The following is a 17,479-nucleotide window of genomic DNA, read 5'->3' as shown; positions in this document are numbered from 1 at the left end:
AAGAAAATAAGAAAAAAAATTGCAAACTGTGTTTACAGCTGGTTCAGTTGTGGCCGACTCAGCAAACCACAAAATCTAGTCACTATTCAAGAACATACTTGAGCTTTAGATGCAGTAAATGTATTAAGAAAAGAAAAGTGGTTTTTAATAAAGCACTGCAGAAGGTTGTGCACAGCAGAGGGCACTTGCTGGTTTTCAATAAATGTTGTCCCCTTCCCCTTATTAGTATTGTCTCTACTGGAAAAATCTGACCATATTTGGAGGCAATCTAGTGTAAACATTAGAATAAAAGGAGCCATTTTCAACCAGAGCTGGAATTGCCATGCCAGAGGAACTGCCTTGTACGTTTTATGCCTCAACCCTTGGAAGGTGACGAATAGGGCAAAATAATCTTTGGATGGGGCCAACTGTCTCCCAAAGAACCGTTTGCAAAGATAACAAGAAAGCAGTTATTATGACTACTGGACTGAAAATTAACATTTATAGAATTAGCACCACTATGTTACGTTACCTGTACTGGTAGAAAGGTCTTCCTTCTACGGATGTACTTGTCCTCCTTCCCTTTCTCATCAATACCCACTGCTTTGTCTTCTAATCAGAACATTATTTGGGCTTCTGCCTGAATGAATGCTACCCGAATAGCTAGCTATTCTTGCTGGTCTCAAACGCTAGTTGCCTCTTACTTTGAGAGGCCTTTTATTTTCAGGTTAGCACTAGAAAGCTGATGCCTCTCAGACCTGTCCATTCATTTCCTGGGTTAGGGGAAAGGGGATCCCGAGAAGTAAAATTACTTTTGCAGGAGCTCCTTTGTTGCTTTTATCAGGTCCTTTTTAGCAATCTTTCTCTGATCCAAGGGTCCCCCTCCACGCGCTCGGTAACATCCCGATCAGTAGGTCTGGCAGATGGGGGTTGGGGGAGGACGCGATCTCCCCTTTCCTGAGCCAGCTGACACCTGCTCACTCTGCTCCCTGGGAAGCAGAGGGATGTCATCAGGGAATGAATCTGTGCTGGAAGATCTAGCACTTTCTAGCCAAGTGTCCCTAAGCACCCTGAGCTTCTGTTCGCCTTGCTGTGAAACGTGAACTGGGATGGCTCCTCATTTGCTTCCCTGAACAGAACCCGGCAGAGCTCAGGCAGCAGGATGTTCCTTGCCTGGCCAACTTCTGACCATCTGAGCGCAGTTCTGGCTCCAGGGGAGCTGTGCACATCAGCGCCCAGTACGGGAGGGGCTGGGGGCCGAGGGGGGGACAGTGAAGCTTCATTTTTACAGTGTTTTACATAAAACTGGGGAATCTCACTGTTCCTAGCAAAGAATGGGGGCGAGGCTTACAGAGACCGCGGGAGGCTTCATGGCCTCAGAGCTGACTCTGCTCCGCCGGTTAAGAATCTGAATAGAGGTACTCAAGTTTTTTGTCTGTTTTTGAAGAGTTGTTCAATTAATGATGCTGTCACTGAGGGAGATAACGCCAAAGACTGACACCTCTGCTGTCAACCAGTTTCACCCCGCACCGGGAAAATACTGAAGATTTACCAAGTGAAGAGTACTCATGTCTCTCATTTATACCAAACCGCAAAGGAAATGCAGCAGGAAGAGTCGGAACCAGGGAACTCATTTGCCCACACCATTTCCTGCTTGGCTCTCTTCCCAATCTCAACAGTGAAGCAATATTCTCCCTCGTCAGTGGTTTGTGGTGAATCTTCGGTTCCTAATTATTAAATTTTAGGAACTATTCTTACACAGAGTATAGACTTGTTTAGAAAAGAGGTCCTTGGCCTAGCTGTGCAGCAGAATCCGCCGTGAGGGTACCAGACATCTCGATATGCTGTTCTCCGGGAGATGTGGGGCTGCATCCAGGCCTCTGGAGCTTAGGGATTCTGAGGTGCACCCAGTGCTGTGGAACCATTTTGAGAACGACCAAGACTCCGTCCTTGACCCAGCCTTAGTCAGAGGAGCCCTCTTCTCCACTAGGCCTCGACCCTGGCTTTCTGCATCCCTCCTGTCCTCACTGGGCCTGCACAGCCCAGTCTTTGCAAGAATCCTGATAAATCAGTTTAGGGAGAATCCTTCACTCTTGATAGCTGGTCAAGTTCTTCACCCCCCGCCTTTGATATTCTTAAAAAGTATTATTCGGATACTCGTTAAAGGCGGTAAGGAAGACTGGATTTGAGGGGCATGATGCAGTGGGGTTTGCAGTTGCAGGGAGAGACTGGACTCAGTTCTGAACACATAAGGACAAGTAGAGATTTAGAGCTAAGAAGCAGGGTGGGGGTCGGTGGATGGAAAATGAGTAAGAGGGGATGTCCAGGGTAAGGGGGCTTCTGTATACACTGACTTTACAAGAGCTTTGCTGCAGACCAGGGTGATTGGATATAGAGGGTGGGGGACAAGGAACTTGATTAGATATCCAGGGTCAGGACTTCTGCTAAACGAACTCAGTAGGACTCAGCAGGACTCTCGCTAGCACTGAAGTAAGTGGGCAGGGTCACTGGACTCAGGACAAGCTCAAGATCAGGGCCTAGTCAGAAAGAAAGCTCAGGGGGGCTCACGTTGGTCAAAATCTCCTTTTTCTGTCAATGTCTAAGTCCTTGGCCTGCCTTTAGCAAGACTCCCCATTCCCTTAATGTCTCCCCTTAGTAACTTTCCACCCATGACCCCCACTACGCTCAATGGTTGTAAATCCCCACGCGGCCTTGCTGAATTCGGAGTTGGACTCAATGCTCTCCCCTACTGCAGCAGTCCTGAATAAAGTCTTTCTTGCAGTTTTAACAAGGGTCAGAATTATTTTTTTCTTCAGTAGAACCCAAAGGAAAGAAACAAAACAAAACACTATTCTTCACCACAAATAATAACACAAAGAGGAATGGCATTTAATAGTCACCGTGACTCAAATTCTATGGATGAAGCACGAGGTCAGAAGAAAATCAATGCATGCTCGAAGATGCTTTCAATGAGTTCTAAAGGAGGATAAAATGGGCCAATCGATAGAAATGATAATACTTAGAAAGTGGGGGAATGACCTAATCAAAAAGTGCATGTGGTTTGTCTGTTCTCTGAATGGTTAGGGGTTACCCTTTGATGAACAGTAAGGAGCCATGTGGGTGTAGAGAGGGGCCTTTCTTTTTCTTTTTTTTTAAGTGTCTGATTTTTAATCTTCCTTGTCCCAGCACTTCTGCAGCCGTAAAGTCAGTGATCCCCTGATTCTGAACAAGGCTGCCTCCAGGCAAGAGATTGCAGAGAGCCCTTAATCCCTTCTTACACATCCCTCGGACAGGAGGCTGGCTGGGGTCAGTGAAGCACTCTTTTGAAGAACAATTATCCCTAAGGAGGGCTCAGCGGGCGTCATTCACAGTTCAGATCAATACTTTTAATTGGCTCAAGACTGGTAAAGAAAGCAGGGCTTTTTGTTGGGGGTAGGGGCAGGGGCAGGGAAGAAAGGGGGAGAGGACAGGATCAGGGATCATCTGGATGGAGGCCCCAGTTGTCAGGAGGTCTGTGGGAGTGGGGGATGGGGGTGGAAAGAGCTTACAATTCTGCTTGGGGTCCTAGGAGGCCCAGGAAACACCTGCAAATTAGCTTTCTGTACTTTATAACATCTCTGCAAAACAACTGGTGGCCAATACCTGAATTGAAATGTCAATCTTAACCCTTTAATATTCACATAGCAAGCTTTTAAAAGATCTAAAGTAACATTTTCCCTAAAGTTAATGTTATACATAATCGTCCTAATCGGGTGATTTTCAACTGGGGGCAGTTACGCTCCCCAGAGGACAGTTGGCAATGGCTAGAGTCATTTTTGGTGAGCACAGCTCTAGGAGCCGTCCTGGCAGCTAGTGTGTGGAGGCCAGGGGTGCTGCTAAACATCCCACAACGCACAGCACAGCCCCTGCCACAAGTCAGACCCCAGCTCTCAATGTCGCTCGCATGGGGCTGGGCCCCTGCCCTAATCCGAGGCAGTACTGGGCATTTTATGTCTCAATCTTTGCTTTGAAAAAAGAACAACTGATGGGCTCCAGTAGCTTCCAGGCACAAGAATACATTTCTGGAGGAAGAAGGGAGAACATTCCCATCCCCAGATGTGCCCTAATTCTGAATTAACTCAATCATATTCTCTATTGCTCTGGCCTAGATCATACAGTTTGTTTTAATTTCTTAGCTGTTTATGAAAATTTAATATCGACTTCCTCCACACAGATCAAACTCCTCTGTGCCTCTGCGAAGAGATCACATAAAGGCCCTAAAATGGTCACGTTCCTTCCACAACTGCAAGCCCCGTGAGAGATCTTAAAGCCCCATGGGCTGGGGGCTGCATTTCTCCAAAAGCACCCGTCGGGGTGGGGAGAAGTGTCACCCTTACAGCCCATCTGCCTTTCTATGGGGGAGAGAAACACTGCCCCTCCAGGAAATGGCCTGTCTGCTTAGAAATTACTTCTAGTGAGCACAGCCAGTTCATCATGTCGCATCTCTGTGCCTGTCACACTAACTCGTTCACAGAGAGCTGCCTGCTGTGTTCTGGAAGCACAGAACTGGCATTTGGTGAGGGCACAAGAGAGCAGAGCAGGCAGCGCTGCCTGATACAGAAGGCTTTCCTAACCCTTCCCTGGCCCTCAGAAGGACCTCCAGGACCTGAAGATTAGCTAGTTGTGCCCGCAGCCCACTTCACCTGTCAAGAAGCCTGCAGAGGGCAGAGGGTAAGGACTTCATCGACATTCCCAAACGCCCTCATCCAGCAGTTCTCCAAGAGTGGTTCCCAGGCCAACATCAGCATCACCTGTAAAACCCTTAGAAATGCAAGTTCTTGGGCCCCACTGTGGACCTAGAGAATCAGAACCTCTGGGGTAGGACCAACAATCTGTGTTTTTAGAAGCCCTCCAGACAATTCTGATGCAGGCTAATATTTGGGAGCCACTCCATTAGTCAATGGAAAATGGTAACATGGACAGATAAAGAGAAAACTTTACAGTGAGTCTTTATGAAAGGAAAAGCTATACCATTTAACACCTTGAGTCCCAGTACCAGATAATGGGAAGATGCTAAAATTCAATTTTTACTAATATTTTAGGATTTACTCTTTAAATTGATTAGATTTCCCATAGTCATGTGTAGTATAGCTTCAGTAGAATATAATTTCTGTGTTTATGACATGAGTGGAGGGTATTCGTGCTGGAATGAGAAATTTCTACCTTGACTGGTGCAGCGAGCTCTAGGGACTGGACCTGTAACTATTGTAGAATGAAGTCACATTACAGCCTTGGGTCAACAACGCTGGTTGTCCTGTTCCTCAAATTGATACGTGCAATATCTACCCTCAGATAGCTACACAGACCCGGGGAGAAATGTATTGCCAAGAGGCCCAAATACAGCTCAGGTCCTTCAACGCTATTAGGTGAAGGGTCAGGATGCCAAAATCTCATAAGAAAAAGATGAGAAAGGAAGCTCCTGGACACTGCAGAAGGCTGTAGTTGCAGCTCATTAAACCCATTTTTCCTAATAAGCTTCCACGTCTCTTCTCTCTCATCTCATGCCCTCTACCCACTTGCTCCTTTTCTTTCACACGGTGCATTGTGCTGAAACAGGGCTGGAACTGGGAGGAGACTGAAGAGCTGCACTGGGAGAAAGGTTTTTGTGGCTTATACATCTTGAACAAAATCACCTTTCAGATAGGCTTGCATCAATACATAACCTACCTCCTGGTGGCCCTTTCGTTATCAAAGGGTTATAAAATCTCCCAGACAATGGCCAGCTCCATTGATTTTCATCTTCTTTCAAGAAACTTTTGGGTCCCAAAGGCCCCGATGATGACTAACAGTACACAAACACCCACCCTTCACTACACCTTTATCTACACCAAAACAACCCCATCCCTCCTCTGGAGCCATTCCTCTCAGACAAGTACATTGTGGGTTGGAGAGTAGCTGGAAGGTTGTTGCTAAGCGATGGCCTTACCTTGAGGTCCCTGTGGACGATGCCCATTCTGTGAAGATAGTAAACAGCATCCAAGACCTGGCGGATCAGAGTGCTGGCATCTTTCTCTGTGTAAAATCCTTTCTCCACTATCCGATCAAACAGTTCTCCACCGGATACACTGTTTAAAAAAAAAAAAGGGAACAAATTAGAAGTTTGAGAGGATCTACTGAATCATTCAGAAAAAAACATCAATAAGAGCTTTCAATGTGATAAAAGAACCAACTTTTATTTAAAAAATTAATCCACTATCAGAGTTAGATTTTGTCCCATCTATTCCCCAGAAGGTGACACCAGGGAAGTGCTTCTGTGTCATGGTGGTTCAAATTTCCAGGATGAAATAAAGGAAAATAAGCCAGGACCCAGGACTGGCCAGGCTTGACAAGCCTCTCCTGGCTTCTGTGTCCATGCTAAGGTGACAACGTAAAGTCAGAATAACCTTCCAGAATTTCAGCATCATCAGAAATAGGGAGATGCCGCTGGACAAGAGTTCTCCTTTGCACAGAGGGTGCCTTTAAAGAGCCCAGGGTCGGGGTGCTGTGGGCAAAGTGCAGGGCAGCCCACAGGACGTCTGGGGGTTTGACTGAGAGCATAAGCATTCCTCGAGTCTTTGAACCTCAGTCTTTTCATCTGTAAAACAACGGGGTTAATCGAATCAACCATTTCCAACAGAGGGTAGGGGGACATCCTCGGAGGCATCAGAACCTGAAAGCCACATGTGACTTACAAAAAAAGAAAGAAAAATGACACTTTGCTACATTGCTTTATTTTGTTTTGTGTCTGTGTGTGTGAGACAATATTTAATTTTAATATGTGTGTGTGTGTGTGTGTGTGTGTGTGAGACAATATTTAATTTTAATTTGCTTTGAATTTCAGATTGCATTAAATATTTTTTCGTATTTATCAAAAAAGAGCCAAAGTAAAGAAAGGCCTCTTTGGCAAAGGTCAGAAAGCCCTGGTGAACGATCTCTATGGACCCTTTTATTATTATTATTATTAAGTTTTATAACTTTATTCGACAATCCGCAGTTAGTTATCCACACTAACTGTAGATTTTTGAAGGTGGAGGCAGGGACATCAGTAACGAATGGATAGAGCTTGTTTGGTGAATCTTCATCCTCTTCACTTCGTGTGGACAACCACACCAGAAACGGTCTGGGACAGCCCTCATTCTCTGGCCCAGACAGCTTTGATAAACCTGGTGTCAGTGTGCACATCTGGAATGGCCATCTCCTTCATGGCAAATTTCCAGATCTCTTTGAGGGCCCGAGGGACACGCTTCTTGAAACCCACTCCACAGATGCGCTTGTGCATGGTGCTGGTGTGCTCTCTGGTCACTACCTCGTCGATGGCAGAATGGCCTTTCTCCTCGCCACCTTTCTCTGCAGGAGCCCAAGTTGGAAAGGAAGCTATGGCCCCTTTCATTTTGATATCTGATGCAACTCTGAGTTTAACAAAGTAACAGATGGTAAAATTCTGAATAGAAACAACTCAACTAACACCTCAGCCTTCCAATTCTTAGGATATATACTTCTCTAAGAAAACAGTGCTTCTTTCAAACAATTAAGCCATCTTGGAAATCAGCTTCAAGGGATATATGAACACTATTTTTTTTCAGATTTTCAAGAAAACAAAATGAAAAAGAGATTTATATAAAATATTAAAAGCATAAAACAATTTCAGAAACAACTTTTACAGTTTTAAACAGAGAGAATAAATGGCATGCCCCCGCAGTCCCACACACACACATTCACAAAGGCTGTGATTCATTTTTTGCAAGTCACGGCAATTAATGTGCAATAACTGACCGATGACACCTTCTTTTAAAAAATTCAATAAAGAAAACACAATTACAGCTATAAAAGGGCTCTGAGTTACCTATAGCCATTCCAAGTGATATTGTGCTTGGATAATGTCTCCTTTCTAAAGCAAACTGAACAATCTAGATAAGAAAGAAAAGATGCTCAGGAGAAATAAAAAGCAATTCAGGGAGTGAAAAGAAATGGAAACAGCGGAGGAGAGACCACTTTGATATCTAAATGATCCTTCCTTAGGTAAATCAAAATCCCCAAACTTCCCCTCTCAGCAACTTCTCGCCAGTCTTCATTTTTCTAGAACCTTCTTCCAATGAGTCTCAATGTCTGAAACTTTGCAGAGCTTGAGGACTCAGGACAGGAGATGTGCTGCTGACAGGGGCAGGGTGACCTGGGTGTATTCCCTCGACTTGATCATTTCATTCAACCACTCATTCAGTGTTCGCTGGGTGCCCATGATGTGCCAGCCACCGCGCTCGGCTGGGTCAGTCAGGCAGCATTAGCCGCGAAGGGGGAGAGTTTGCTTTGACTGTGCCCCTCCTCATTCTCTACCACTGGCCTACCTTCCAATAGTGGCACGCCTTACTAGTCTTCCAGTCCTTTCTCACCACCAGGTGGCCTGCTGGTTCATACCCTCTTTCTGCAGGCTGCTGGAGGACCTCAGGCAAGAATGCTCGCCCCTCCCTCCCCACATCCCGTCCCTAGTAATGCACATCCCCCTCTTTGTCAGATCCTCTCCTTCCTTCAAAACGAATCCTTCCTGCTTCCCATCTTCTCAAAGTCCTCTTTTCTGTTATGTAATATATCAGGTATTAATAGATTCTACTGAATGCTATTATTTGCACTGCAGTAGGGCAGCAACGCGGTAAGAATCAAAGCACCAGAGTTGAAGTGTAAGCTGCTGCTGCAGTGTGTACTGCCGCAGAGTCCAAATTCTCTGCACATTTAACATTTCCCTTCTTAAATTTCAAATCACACCAAGGCTTTCCCCGCCACCCCCTGAACAGTACCTGGAAAGAATTTGGTTTCCTTAGAAACCAAGGCAAAGGGAACATTTTAAAAAACTTGCCAATAAAAATATGTAACAGAACCAATAAAAATACCTTGAATCTGCAAATCACTTCATTCGTTTCAAAAATCTCCCTAAGCATACATTTCAAAGACCTGAATGTTTATGACCCACTCCCCACTCCCTACAAACCCCACCTCCACTCAACTCATAAACTGAAGCCCTGACTCTTAATGTGGTGGTACTGGGAGGCGGCGCCTTTGGGAGGTGATCAGGGTTAGGTGAGGTCAGGAGGGTGGGGCCTATGATGGGATTAGTGCCCTTACTTGAAGAGGAAGAGAGACTGGCACTCTCTCTACTATGTGAGGACTCAGTGAGAACAGGTGGCTGTTTTCAAGCCAGGAAGAGAGCCCTTGACAGGAACCCAATCTGTCCGGCGCCTTGATCGTGGGCTTCCTGGACTCCAGAAATGTGAGAAATACATCTCCATTGTTTAAGGCACCCAGTGTCTGGCATTTTGTTACGGCAGTTCAAGCTAACTACGACACCCACTCATTTTCAAAACCACTTGTGAACAACCAGAATCCTAGCGGCACTAATGAGGAAAGAGGCTTAGAATTATGGCGAGGGGCGTGCCACATTTTGAGGCCTGCAGACCATGGTCAGGTTGGTTGGTTGGCTGCTGATCTGACAGACAGGTTGCTGTCTTGAGTCAGTATCCTCCCGTGGTAAGCTTCCAATGTGCATGGAATTTCCCAGTTAAAAACCGCAAAGCATCAGAATGCAGTTAGAAGGGTCAGGGGTCCAGGGATTGGGGAAAAGAAGTAGAACCATAAGAATAGATCAACAAATCAAATGAATTAATGTAGCTACTGGGAGAGAGGCTCAGCTGTGGGGGATGCAGATTTGGAAAGGTAAACTGCCTACCAAAGATTAAGGGAGAAGGTGGAGAGATAGTTTGAAAATCCTCTATTCTTCTCAGTCCAAACTTTGATATTTAGAACGAACTGCCTTTGCATGGAAGTTGGGTTTGCGCAGCCTCTGACCCACCTTACCTGTTACAGTGGACTGCTGTCACAGTGTATGTGAACTTCAAATATGCGAGTGTGAAAGTATGATGTAATAATCCCAGCAAAATTTGTTTATTTGTAAAATTTTAAGTAACGTGAATCTTTTCAAGTTAAAGAATAACTGTCAAGAAACATGATTTTGAGGTTGCTGGATCGAGGAAACCGTGAGCTCTGACTCCACAATGGCGTTCTGTACTGCGGCATCACCTTGCCAGCATACCGCGCACACTTCGTTAGTACCAGGCAAACCCCACCGTTCCTTATTTACACTTGAACTTTCTCATTTCACTTTGGTAGATATTGTCCTCTTATTTAAAAAATTACTGCCAATTTTAACTTGAAATGTTTTATGCCTTGTGACAATACCATCCGCACGATCACTAAAAGATAGTCCTTGTGCTAATGATGACAATCTATTACTCTAGAAGCTAGATGTGAGAAAATACAATGAAAAGGCTGAAGGAAACTAAAATATGCCACCTCAAAATATGCCTCTTTGACCTAAAAATTATTTTGAGCTGAAGGCAATTAAGAAGCAGTAAAAGCAGAAAAAGTTACCCCTTTTCTGTCTGAAGGCAAGAAATAAATTCTCTTTTCATTGAAGACAAACTTGAACGAGCCCAGAGATATCACCAAAGAATTCTGTAAACATAACCTCGTTAAACTCAGCCTTATCTTCCTAATTACTTTTTCACCCTCTACGACCCCTAGCTCAAACCCCCTTGTCTGGTCAATTCTCCACAAATTTATTATTTGTCTAAAAGGTATAAAAGCTTCTGGCCGTGTTCACTTCTCCAGGTCTTCGTTCTCTTGTGAAGACTCTTATGTACATGTAAAAATTCAGTAAGATGTATATGCTTTTCTCCCGTGAATCTGTCTCTGTCAGTTTAATTTTCAGACTCAGCTAGGGACTCTAAGAGGGTCATAGAAAACGTTTCCCTCCCCTTTGAGGCCAAATAGTATAGGGCTGCACTGTTAATTTCAAACAGAGTAGTCTGAGAACTATTAGCAGTGATGCTAAGATAATCAAAAAAGCAGTGTTCCAGCAAATATGCCTTGAAGTTCACAAAGGCTGTCACATAACTAGGCAGTGAAAGAGCAAAAGAACCAGGTGACACGGCCAGGAGAGAAACGTGGTCTTAATGTGCCCCAGAGCTGGGCTGCTTACAGATGTGTGCTGGCTAAGAACCACCTCCCCTATTTACACTGAGTCCCAAGGGGAAGATACTCTTGAAATGTGCAGGTTGTGATTAAGAGACCTATAAGCAAAGCATTTTTCAATTGTGAAACCCCCAGGCCCAGATGACAGATAATGAGTCTTTTCTTCACTGAGCCTGGAGAAAGCAAGCATCTATCTACTCAGTCTTTCTCTCAGTGAGGTCCTGACTTGGCAGCCCCTGGGATCTTCCTCCTCCCACACAGGGCAGGCCCCCCCGCCTCCCCCACTCCCAGGCTCCCACTCTTAATCCTCACTACTTCACTTGGCCTTGACACCCACACATTCTGTTCCTGGGGGACTCGCTCATCCATTCCGGGAAGATTAAGGCTTTATTTCATGCAACCTCTGCCCTCAATATTTTCCTCCTTCAATAAATCCTACTTTAATAATAAAAATAGCATTTAGTTTCACAATATCTTCCAGGTCTCAATCTGCTCATAAATTTCCAAAACACAAACACATGCCTCTCCACTTAATGGACCAGATCAATTTAACCCCTTGTGTTCCATTAGGCTTTAATCTTGGCTATTTTGCTTCTCAATATCTGGGGTGTTAGGGACTGAACTGTGCCCCTCCCTAATTTCATATGTTGCAATCCTAACCCCCGGTACACCTCACAATGTGACTACAATTGGAGAGAGAGCCTTCGAAGGGGTAATTAAAGTTAAATGAAGTCACAGGGCTCCAATATGACTGGTGTCCTTATGAGAGACAGAGATATACCAGGGAGGCAGCTACACAGAAGAAAGATCATGTGGGCAGCCATCTACTCCAATATGACTGGTGTCCTTATGAGAGACAGAGAGACACCAGGGATGCAGCTACACAGAGGAAAGACCAGCCATCTACAAGCCAAGGGCAGAGGCCTGGGAAGAAACCAAACCTGAGGACACCTGCATCTTGGACTTCAGTGGCCAGAATGAGGACAAAATAAATTTCTGATGTTCAGGCCCTCTAGCGTGTGGTCTTGTGTACAGAGCCCTAGCAAACAAATGCAGTGCGCAACACGAAGGGCCTCCCACATTTATGCAGCGTATCTTTGAATGTCTGTTCTCTTCATGTATTTTTTTGAGGTTTATTGGAGGAAAAACCTATTCTGTGACCTTATGTGCACTGTATGCTTTTTCTTAATTTAGCAAATCACCAAATAATCTTGGATCGAGCCAGACAATATGTTGTCCCTGTTTCCAAGAGGGCCACAGTCTGGTGGCAGGGGCAGGGGGCGGCGGGGTGGGGCCAAGGATCACAGAGAAGTGAAACACAGTGCAGATGGTTCCGATATTGGGAGCGGGGTGGTGACGGTGCTTTGGAAGACCACAGAAGGACACTGAGAAAGGACCCAGAGGACAGGGCAGGAGAAGGTGAGTCTTGAAGGTGGAGCAGTATTTAGTCAAGTGGAGAAAAGCCCAGTGGCAAGGAAAGTCTGGTAATTTGAATGATTATGAAAGGAATTTTCGGTGAACTGACTCTCTTCAGAGAAATGCAGTCAAAGAAAGAGGTGTTCACTGAGCATCTTCTTTCTGCAAGCCCGCCGCTTGGCATGCAGTGTCGGTCTGTATTTGGGGGCTACAAAAGAAGCCCAAGTTGATCATCGTAACCACCAGTGACAAATGACGTCAAAATGGGACCCCAGCTGCATGACCAGAGGGCATCGAAGAGGGGAGAAATCAGTGGTTGGAAAGGAGAGGAGGGTGCCAGGGCTTCTGGTTCTCCACTCCCCATGGACAGGTGGGGTTTTTGTGAAGAAGTCCGTGCACCTGGTTACAATGGAATTTTGTGAAAATTTTGGCCTTATTACATAATTGCACAATTTAAGATTGTGACTTCTCCATTAAGTAGGTATCTTCTTGTAACTTTATAAGACGAGGCCTTGCAAGGTGAGGGTCAGAATGCTATCGACCTACTACGGCACGTTTCCCGAGCTGCCCCAGGTTAGTGAGTACTGATTGATAGTGACCTTCTGGCAGAACACAGACAGTACAAGCTCTGCACTAACAGATGTTCTCGAAGGTATTAAGTATAATTTTTGGTAGTATTTTGCAATAAATTGTTTGACTATTACATATTGGCCAACCCACAATTAGTTCCAATTAGGAAGATTCTACTTGGCAACACAATTATTTTTCTATTATAATTTTCTTAACATTAACATAATTTTGCATTCTTTGAGTAGATAACAATAAAAAGAGACTGGAGATGGCTCTGGAATAGGTCTAGGAATTTGGCTTGGTTACAGGCAGTCCACAGAATTGGTGACTCCATGTAGGGGATTGCCAGCTGGCTGTAAGCACGTCTTTGTCTATCTCGGGTAACTGACTATGTTCAAAACTGATGGAAGACAATTATGCAATTTCATACATGCTCAGAGACTCAGAATCTGAAGACAACTTGATAGGGCCCCAATTTCATGATAAGTCTGAAAAACACTTTTTAATTACTTTTTGTTTGTCCAGCTTTAGTGCAAGTACATTGTATGTATTTGCATTCATTCTAGTGTCTCTCGGCCAGTAGGGATCTCGACTGAAATCACGTAGCAGATGTGTGGGAGAGCACGTGCATTTAGGTAATATGAAAAAGGTCTAATGACACCTTCACACAGCAGAAACGAAATAGAAGTTTTCTGCCTACTGTTCATGCCTGCAAAATGCTCAACGCCTTTGTTGATTAAGTCTGTGGAATTTCTGGGTTTAATTTCTATTAATAACATCGACAAAGGTGCACAATCACAGCCCCCCACTGCAGACTTCCTTGGCTCTGGGCCACCTTTGTACCTGTTGAACCCTCACATCCAATTCATACCCATCTTTTAGGTCCTAACTTGAATGTCACTACTTCAGAAAAGCCTTTCCTGATTCCCCAGACCAGATTAGGTCTCCCCCAATTACATGCTCTCTTAGCACCTGTATTTCTGCACGGCACTCAGCAGTTAGAATTGATCACTAGCACATCTGTCTATGTGACGCTTGTCCTCCTACTCTGCTCCTTCCTATCCTGGACTGTGAATTCCACGAAGGCAGAGGTAACATCAGCCTCTGTTGAAATAGTTTTACCCAAGGTTTAAGATGGACTTGGCCCAGATGAAAAGCTAACTAAAGACATGTTGAATAAAGAAAGATGTTGCACAAAAAAATGCATAGTGAGGGGGGCCGGGGTCTAGCTGGGCATGGCATCCTGAAGCTATCATGCAAATCCTCAAAGCACCTGCATGGAGTGCACAGCAGAAGTGCTCTGAAGCCCACCCTGTTTAGATGACTGGCAGCTGAGCCACTTTTTCCATCTCTACCCTCGTCTAGCCAGCTGGCCAGCCAGCCATCCTTGATTGTCTCTTGACTCTCTGAACTTGCTCCTGGCTTGTAGCCAATTGTCTCTCCAATTGTATCTCCCCTTGGCCTCTTCTGCTTTGAGTTTTTTGTTTGTTTGTTTGTTTTTGCTTGGAGTAGGCACCGCACACTTTGAAGAATGGTATAGGGCCCCCAGCCAGTCCAGTGAATGGCTCTTCCACCTGGGTGGTCCTGGCTTTGCCCTGGGAGCGTGAGCAGACAACACCTTATGACTTCCTCTTAATAAAAGGTCACACCTAAAATCATCTAAATAAGAGAACCCTTCAGCATATTTACATAATCATCCATTTCAAAAATCAAGTCAAAAAACCATTTAGGATGATCTGCTAAAGGGTGAGTTAGTGAATTATATAGACCAGTGTGTAGGGGACAGAGTGAACTCCAGGGTATGTGTGACTGGCTGGCTAGGTCATGGCCCAAGTAGTGTCACATGAACTAGATGGCACAAATCAAAACAGACCAAAGCAGTCTGCAGAACAAAAGCAGTTAGGCCATGGTAGTTTGCTGTGATTTCTGTACTTTGATGGAATATTGTTTTAAAGCAATCTCTTATGGTTGTGCAAATATACGTTAAGCACTGAAATGTCTTCCTCAGTAAATGTGTTCTTTTAGAATGAAGATAAAGAAACAGACCAGACACCAGACATTCTAGGCAATGGTGCTTGCTCTTTATCACTCAGCTCAAATTGCTGTACGTCTGAGAACATAACAAAACTTCCACTCATGGCAGTTTCTAGAACACATTTTCTCTATCACACTGGTCTGCCCCTGACACTTAAACCAGAAGCTTATAGCAACAACCAGTGGTTTTCAGGTTCCAAAGAGAAAATCCTTTCCAGAAACTTTTTTTTTTATCCTCTCCAAGCTTTAAATTTGTCCTGAAGGAGAACTCTGAGTCACACAGTGCCCACCTGGTTGGGCCCTCGCCCGACACCGAGCGACTGTGCAGGGCCCGCGCCCCGGTGCTCACGTGATCCCCACGCGCCCTCCCTTCCTGTCTCTCAGAGTCTCAGCACAGAATGGCCCTTCGCTGCCGCAGCTCCACACAGACCTTTGTCAGGACTCCCTCTGACTCAAGGTTATTCTGACATTAAGCTTGCTTGCTTTGGAACTATTTAAAAAATATTTTTAACGAATAAGAATGAATAAGAAATATTTTTACCAAATAAGAACAGGAAAAGTTTAAATATCATGAGCTGTGAGGGGTAAAGAATAAAAGAATACAACTACTTTGCTCTGGGCCAGACCAGACGCCAGGAGTCCCTTGGCTTCCCTTCATGGCATCTCTGGCTGGGGCTGTGATGGTTACCTTTATGTGTCAAGTTGACTGGAACACAGGGTACCCAGATATTTGGCTAAATGTTATTTCAGGTGTATCTGTGAGGGTGTTTCTGGTTGCTGACTTGGGATTTGTCAGCCTTGATAATCATGTGCACCAAATATCCATTCATCCATCCACGCATCCATCCATCCATCCTCTCTCTCTCTCTCTCTCTCGGTGGAACAAGAACAGGAAGTGAAAGCAGACTCACAGAGGAAGCGCGCTGAGGAAGATGAGAGAGAGAGAGAGAGAGAGAGAGAGAGAGAGAGAGCGCGCGAGCGAGAGAGAGCGAGCTCTAGCGTGAGAGAGAGAGAGAGCGCGCGAGAGCGAGCGAGCGAGCTCTCGGAGGTGCCTGTCCACTCAGGGACCCCCGCAGATGTTCTCCTGAACAGGAGTGGGGAGGTACAGCACGCAAAATTCACATTTATAAGCAATTCGGCCACCAGTCCAACTTCCCCCCTCAATTTCCAATAAGCTTTTCTAAGATTCATGAGTCACCAGTGGACAGATCTGAGATTCAGTAATTTGTGTTTTGACTTTTAGAGGCAACGATAGGATGAGGGAAAAGCACTAAGTGTTTCATTGATGACAAACACTGCAAGCACAATGAGAAGTCTAAAATGACATGTAAGTGCCAAAGGGGGCCTAGAACATGCTTTCAACAAAGTTGTTGTCCTTGACTCATGGTTTTCTGGAAGAAAATTCTTTCTCAGACTATCCTTTCTTGTATTTGAAAAAACACAAACAAAATCCAATATACAACACTTTAAAAACTCACAGAAATCACCTGATAGAGACATACTTTCTTTAGTGTCACCAAAATTATTTACCTTTCTTTTTCTCTTTAGCACTTCTGTTTCTAGTGTTTTTGCTTGGTGTGTGTATGTGTGTGTGTGTGTGTGTGTGTGTGTGTGTGTGTGTGTGTACGCGCGCGCGCGCACACACACATTTATGTTCATTTGAAAATAACTATTGGCTGTAGTCAGTCCAGGTCTTACAAACGCAGCAGGCCCCGGTCAATGAGCGAGGCCAGAACGGGCATCCTCACGGTCCCGTGAGTGACAGGGCTCTCAGCATTCACGGCCTCCAAACTCACTCACTGAGCTCAAAGAATGAAGCTTTGTGGGCACAGATCTGAGAGCCCCAAGCATATAACTTGACTTTTGTTTTTAATGTTCACCTTTCTTTGCTGTCAGTGTCTTTGAAAAGGTGCCTTCTTCTTTATACACACTGAGACGGCTATAATTTAAAAACAAGGAAAATGAAACAAAACTGACCAGTGGCAATAATAAGCGCTGGTGAGAGCGCGAAGGCACTGGCACCCTCACGCATAGCTGGTGGGAGTGTAAAATGGTGCAGCTGCTATAGGGAAAATGGTTTGGTGGTTCCTCAAAAATTAAACAGAGTTACAATATGACCCAGCAATTTCATTCCTAGGTGAACTGAAAACATATGTTCATATGAAAATTTGTATATGAATGTTCATAGCTAGATTATTTATAATACAAAAAATAATGCAGAAACAACCCAAATAGCCACCAGTTGATGACTGGATAAACAACATCTGGTCTATCCATGTCATTCATGCATGGAATACGATTTGGCCATAGAAAGAAATGCAGTACCGGTGCACGCTACAGCACTGCAAACGTATCGAAAGCATTATGCTAAGGAAAAGAAGCCAGACACAAAAGGCCACGTATCGTATGATTCCATTTATGTGACATGCCTAAGATAGGCAAA

General features: G+C 44.8%; 2 protein-coding genes across 2 annotated transcripts in view; both read right to left on the bottom strand.

The window, feature by feature from the left end:
- Positions 1–17,479, bottom strand: part of CAMK1D (calcium/calmodulin dependent protein kinase ID) — a 212,299-nt gene that overhangs the window by 42,919 nt on the left and 151,901 nt on the right. The window contains exon 3 of the mRNA XM_025043481.1: positions 5,945–6,083. Within this exon, the coding sequence (XP_024899249.1) occupies positions 5,945–6,083 (139 nt within the window). The remainder of the gene's footprint in view (positions 1–5,944; positions 6,084–17,479) is intronic.
- LOC102890951 (60S ribosomal protein L31-like) lies at positions 6,373–7,387 on the bottom strand. The gene is given in 3 exon segments (XM_015585589.1): positions 6,373–6,499; positions 7,010–7,132; positions 7,134–7,387. Coding segments are annotated over 3 exon segments (504 nt in total).

Source organism: Pteropus alecto, unplaced genomic scaffold, assembly GCF_000325575.1.
Source record: "Pteropus alecto unplaced genomic scaffold, ASM32557v1 scaffold11, whole genome shotgun sequence".
Classification (NCBI taxonomy): Eukaryota; Metazoa; Chordata; class Mammalia; order Chiroptera; family Pteropodidae; genus Pteropus; species Pteropus alecto.
This window is presented reverse-complemented; position numbering and strand designations above follow the sequence as displayed.